The sequence below is a fragment of the Sinocyclocheilus anshuiensis genome, unplaced genomic scaffold, assembly GCF_001515605.1.
Source record: "Sinocyclocheilus anshuiensis isolate Anshui unplaced genomic scaffold, SAMN03320099.WGS_v1.1 scaffold415, whole genome shotgun sequence".
NCBI classification, from domain to species: Eukaryota; Metazoa; Chordata; class Actinopteri; order Cypriniformes; family Cyprinidae; genus Sinocyclocheilus; species Sinocyclocheilus anshuiensis.
In genome coordinates, this window is record NW_015552655.1 from 842,480 (window position 1) to 849,233 (window position 6,754).

At 36.2% G+C, this 6,754-nt stretch overlaps 1 protein-coding gene across 1 annotated transcript in view; it reads right to left on the reverse strand.

Annotated features, from left to right (window-relative positions):
* Positions 1–1,952: 1,952 nt before the first annotated feature.
* LOC107667117 (ankyrin repeat and fibronectin type-III domain-containing protein 1-like) overlaps positions 1,953–6,754 on the reverse strand; it is a 95,660-nt gene continuing 90,858 nt past the window's right edge. The window contains exons 22-24 of the mRNA XM_016458702.1: positions 6,078–6,282; positions 4,150–4,733; positions 1,953–2,564 (exon numbers count right to left, since the gene is read on the reverse strand). Of these exons, the coding sequence (XP_016314188.1) occupies positions 2,226–2,564; positions 4,150–4,733; positions 6,078–6,282 (1,128 nt within the window). The 3' untranslated portion in view covers positions 1,953–2,225. The remainder of the gene's footprint in view (positions 2,565–4,149; positions 4,734–6,077; positions 6,283–6,754) is intronic.

Below are 6,754 nucleotides of genomic sequence, written 5' to 3' on the forward strand. Positions count from 1 at the left end.
GCGTGGAGGAATTCACTGAATCAGAATCAGACAATAGCTGCTGGAGCTGTAAATAAAACATTCACATTAATACATGTAGTAAACTACAAACACACACACACACTGCAGCTGCTCAAAACTATGCTTTCATCAAATGGACAGCCATAAGACAATGAGCTCATGCTAGGAACATGCACACACACACACACACAAACACACACACACACACACACACACACACACACACACACACACGCAAACAGTCTTACGTCTCATGCCAAAGCACACATCATCTGAAACAGCGCTTGTGTATCAGCTCAAGTGTGTATTTGTACATGATTCCACAAATCAGTGTTCATCTGGAAGAGAAATCCGCTTCCGAGCTACAGTGTAAAATAGCACACACACACACACACACACACACACACGCAAACAGTCTTACGTCTCATGCCAAAGCACACATCATCTGAAACAGCGCTTGTGTATCAGCTCAAGTGTGTATTTGTACATGATTCCACAAATCAGTGTTCATCTGGAAGAGAAATCCGCTTCCGAGCTACAGTGTAAAATAGTATTGCACCAAAACGTTTACTTCACACTCGTGCATGTCCGTTAAACAGAGACAGTAAACACAATATCCAGAATAAACTCACCGCACTACAACAAAAGTCACCGCTCCTCAAATGCTACTCGAAGCAACACAAATGAACGTTAGAAACAGGAAGAGTCTGTCAAACTATTGTTCGTTCAGTCCAACGTGTCTGTCCACAAACAATCAAAACCAGGTTTAACATCACTCCTCATTTGGATAAAGCTTCAGTTCTGGTGGTGCTTTCAGTGTAGACTCGTTCTCAAGTGCATTGCTTATAGAAATGTTCAGTGTATTTTGTTCATGGGAGAATCCCAATGGAGTATTCACAGTTTGGATGAGTCCGACCGCCGGCTCTGTGTGTGTACAATTTGGTGTAAGGGTTTAACGTTATCCTGAGGAAGAATGTTGACCAAAAATCATGACGTAACGTCTGTTCGGTGATTTCAAAGCACCGTCGGCGAGCTGTAAACATTTCACTTCTGAATACGTATGGAAGAGCTTCTGTCCAGACTGAACTTACACCTTCTGCTTCAAGTGGCACTAAATCAAATGAGCAAATAAAGTCAAACTGTAGTGATAATGCTGATCTTATCCATGTAAAGAGTTTAAATCAACATGAAATGCCAAATCTCAGTACTTCAGTAGTATGATGGATTTCCTAGAGAAGTGTCTTATTTCATAGAGAAAAACACACAAGTAGTACAATGCAAAAAATGATTTTTTGAAGTTTCGAAGTAAGATTATTGGAGTATATTTTACAAGAATATACTATTTCTTTATACTTTCTTACTTTTATGTTTAATTCAATGTGTTACTTGCTGTTTTCCTGAAACTGTGAATTAAAAATATATATATATTTATATACAGTATACACACACACATACTGTATTGGTGTAAAAACACTTTCCAATTTTCCAATTCTCTTCTGCTCACCAAGGATGCATTTATTTGATTAAAACTACAGTAAATTTTATAGTAATATTGTGAAATATTATTACCATTTAAAATAATGGCTTTGTAGTGTAATATATTATAAAATGTAATTTATTTCTGTGATCAAAGCTGTATTTTCAGCATCATTACTCCAGTCTTCAGTGTCACATGATCTTCAGAAATCATTCTAATATGCTGATTTGCTGCTCAAGAAACATTTCTGATTATTATCAATGTTGCAAACAGTTGTGCTGCTTCATATTTTTTTGTAGAAACCATGCTACGTTTTATTTTCAGGATTCTTTGATGAATAGAAAGTTCAAAAGAACAGCATTTATTTAAAATAAATAGTTATATTTGTATTCACTATCATTTCGATCAATATTATGCATTATATATATATATATATATATATATATATAGTATGGTGTATATAAAGCAGTGGGTAGATTATGAAAATCTTTAGAAAATAATGTGCAACATAAGTTTTGATTTCATGTTGACTTTAACTCTTTTTAGTGAGTGATCAGCACTTGAAGTTGATTTTCTCATAAGGTTAGCATGAATAAAAGCCAGTGCAGGTGAGGAGATCAGTCCTGGTGAAGCCGCTTAGCTAATCATGAACCTTAAGACCTCATGAAGTGATTCAAAAACATAGCAAAACACCAGTAGTCTATGCACTTCAGCCAGTGTGAGTGTGTGTATTTACAGGTTTGCGTGATCAAACAGTCGTGGCTCTGCTGTGCTGCAGCGCGAGCGGCGAATACTCTTTGAAGCAGACGCAGAGTTTGCCGCGAGTCCATGGGTTTTGTAGCGTGAGTGGGCAGAAATCATCCTGTAGCCATTTCTCTCTCCCCTCCACCAGCAGAACCAGGCCGAAGTGCTCAAGCTGCTCGCTACTGTACACACACACCTCAGATGCACAGGACGGGTATCCGCACTGACCCGGGGCACAGGTGCACTGCTGCGCCGCTTTCTGCAGGTGACGGCACACCGCGTTGATCTCCTGGACCACCAGACGAACCATCTCTTTGGCCGACGTCTCTGGAGTCACGCGTAACTACAAACAGACATACACACATGAATCAGCAGACTAAACTGTCTATTTAGTAGTAAAATATGGTTAGGTGTCTTAATGCTCAAATGCACTATGGTAATAACTCACAAGCAACTTTACACTTAGCGGAACTGAACTGATCATTTCAAATTTCAATTTAGCTCCTGAATTTGAATATAGGTAGCAAACAGAATGAAGAATTATATTATAAATCTATACAATACCATATAATATAACAATTTAATATAAGTGTTCTTTTAGTATCATTCATATACTGTTACAGTTTTTGCTAATATTTTGAATTAAATTTTATTTTATATATAATATATAAGATAATATAATATAATATAGAACTAAAATGGAATAAATGTACCATAAAATTCATATGACTTCTGGGGTATATGGAATATTTCCAAAAACATTCAAATACACATAAATGGAATCAATTTAATATTTATCTAAATATTTTGTATAAGTATTTAATGAATTAATTAAGCATAAAAGGCCTCTAACACTAGCTTGCTCTATTCTATCTGTTTTCTTTTTATTTATTATATAATTAAAAAAAACCTTGCTACGTGTACCGCGTTAAGCTAACTGAGACTTGTTATAGCACATGTATATCATTGCTCTTTTGTTGATTTTGATTGCTTCCATTGTCTTCATTTGTAAGTCGCTTTGGATAAAAGCATCTGCTAAATGACTAAATGTAAATTGTATATATTTATATTCATACTTATATATAATAATTTACATTTAATAATTTGAGATAATAGACCATGATAAGAATGTTTCATTTTCAAGAATGCTAGAATTTTGTCAATATAACCAATACATTTAAATTAAAACAAGAAAAATTACATTTACTTTTTTATTAAATATTGTAATTATATTTAATAAATATAATATAAATTAAAATATGTCTTTTTATTGGAAAAAAAAAAACAATATGACAGGCATTTTGTGGTTGTGAATGGCATTTTAAATGTGTTTTGGTTGTTTGCATTAATTACTTTGACAATATTGAACTTTAGAGAAACAGGTCTAAAGAGCAAATCAGTGAATAAACAGGCATAATTAATTAAAATATGTGAACCGGGACCACAAAACCAGTCATAAGGGTCCATTTTTTGAAATTGAGATTTATACATCATCTATTGATACATCATCTGAAAGCTGAATAAATAATCTTTCCATCGATGTATGGTTTGTTAGGATAGGAAAATATTTGATATCCGAGATACAACTATCTGAAAATCTGAAATCTGAGGGTGCAAAAAAATAAAAAAAATGTAGAAAATCACCTTTAAAGTTGTCCAAATTAAGTTCTTAGCAATGCATACTAATCAAAAATTAAGGTTTAATATATTTACGGTAGATGAAAGTGGACAACTGAAATTCCTCTGTGAGTGTTGCAGTTAAATTTCTTTGAACTGAATTCCTCCTACTGTCATTTCTATACAAATTCCAATACAACTTCCTGTAGGGCCAATGAAATTGAAATGCACACTAAAGCACCCTGAGCTTCATCCACTACTGTGATGATTAGTGTATGAGCTCACACACACACACACACACACACACTCACTTTGACACTGGTGTCTTTGGGTAAGCCGGTGCGGTATTGTGGGTAAACTCTCAGTGTGCTGTGGCATGGCCGGTGAGGGGAACCGGCGGAGAGTCGCTGGACGCCGCTGTCCTCTGATAGGGTGCGCACCGGCGCGGGGCGGGGCTCAGGAGCGGAGAAGCAGAGGTCGAAGGAGGAGGGGCGTGTCCAGCGCTTCTGATTGGAGGAGCTGGTGGGCGTGGTTGGCATGGAGACAGGAGGAGGGTACTCCAGACTACTGGTGCGGATGCAGAGCGCCGTTCTCTTCTCGGTGACCCGCAGCAGCTCGATCTGACGGCTCGGCAGGATGAAGTCGCTATCGAAGGCGCTCATGTGCTCGCGTCTGCTCACCCCTCCTCCGGTCTGCAGCACGTCCGGCTGAGAGGAGCGAGGCGAGGACTGCGAGGAGGAGGAAGGTTGTGTGGACGCCACGGATCTGAAGCTGGTAGGAGATGGTGGGAGCAGGTCCAGCTCTCTGGTGCTCTGGGCCACACTGGAGCTGTACTCGCTATCAGTGGTGAGGAACATCTCCGAGGAGCTATCCTCATCTGACAGACCGTGGCAATCTGGGGAAAGCCAGAAAGAGAGAGTTCTTAAAGGAGCAGTTCACTTTGTCATTTACTCACCTTTAGGTTATTTGTGACCCTGGATCTCAAAACCAGTCATAAGGGTCAATTTCTGGAAATTGAGATTTATACAGCATCTGAAAGCTGAATAAATCAGCTTTCCACTGATTTATGGTTTGTTAGGATAGGACAATATTTGGCTGAGATACAACTATTTGAAAATCTGGAATCTGAGGGTGAAAAAAAAATCAAAATATTGAGAAAATCATCTTTAAAGTTGTCCAGATGAAGTTCTTAGCAATGCATATTACTAATCAAACATTAAGTTTTAATATATTTACAGTAGGAAATGTACAAAATATCTTCACTGAACATGATCTTTACTTAATATCCTAATGTTTTTGGCATAAAAGAAAAATTAATAATTTTGACTCATACAATGTTATTGTTAAATGTTAAATATTGTTGGCTATTGCTACAAATATACCCGTGCTACTTACGACTGGTTTTGTGATCCAGGGTCACATTTCAAACCTGTATGCTGTTATATTTTCATAGTGACCGTAGGAGGTCAAGCTCAAAAAAGGATGGAAAAGTATTACAAAAGTCCTATGAGGAACAGAACCTAATTTAAGTCATTATTTATTGATAATATTTTCCTTCCTGGCTATATTTATATACTGAGATACAGTGCACTGGTTGTATGGGGGACTTTTATGCACTTTACAGTGTCTTTGCCCTTTTGTACTTTTTACATCTTATATCCCATAGAAAGAACTGTAAAATAAAAATTAATAATGAAACTTCAAATTTAAATAAATTGCAATATGGCTTACTGTGATGATCAAATCTCAAAGACTGTGATTTAATTAAACAAATATATGAGCTGCATGTTTCAGTCACTGAGTTGTGAAATATAGAAATACAGCCATAAATATTAGTATTAAAATTTTACAGTTGTAATGTAAAAATAAAAATATTATTATATTATTTTGCTTAAATACTATTTTTTATTTTACTGTAAAATATTACAATTGTATTGTAATTATACAACAGCAATATATTTTATTTCGTTTTATTTTGTAATTATTATTATTATTATTTGTGGATTATTACTATTTTATAGCCAGTCACAACATTCTGGCCTAATAATAATTTAATAAAAAATTTGGGAGTCCCTGTTGTATGTAATTCCAAATCCATAAACAATGAAAACCTTCCCAACTTTTTGCATGAGTGTTTTACTTTTTGCACAAATTGATCTGGTAGCTACACTGTACTGATGATCTGATAACGTGACGCCTGCAGCACGGTCTGGTGACTCTGATCTGCACTCTCTCTCACCGTTGTGTTTGCGTGTGCTCTCCGGTGACGGGGTCGGTGAGGGCAGATAGTCCACCTGAGAGGAAGTGGAAGCTGGTTTCTCTGGAATACTCTCTTTGGAGAAGTCTATAATCCAGCCCAGGCTCACTCCAGAGCTCTGATGCTTATACCGGGCCGACTGGAGGACCACCATCCACCGCGCATCACGCCACAGCTCCTCCAGATGCTGAGAGTCAACACATATGAACATGGGTCAATCACCACAACATGTGTGATATTCTGATCTGAACTCTACTTAAGCAATTGCAGAAGAAGCAGTAGATTAGTGTTAATGTTTTAGGTGGGTTTAGGTTTTAATATTTAGATTTGTGTAAGGAAAATGACACTTCAGAGCTGTGTTGGTGTATTCACGACTCTCAACATGTGTCTTGATTTCTGTCAACTACAAACAGGAAACAACACAACTGCTGCATTTGAAATCATGCATTTCTGGGTAACTTGGTGGTGTCCGTGTGGCTAAATCAGTACTTTTTAATATAAGAATCTATTCTATTCTATTCTATTCTATTATATAAAATAAAATAATTATAAAAATTTTAAAGATTTAAAAATGAAAATTAAATTAAAATTGTATAAAAATATAAAAATTATGTTTCTATAAATATATATATATATATATATATATATATATATGTGTG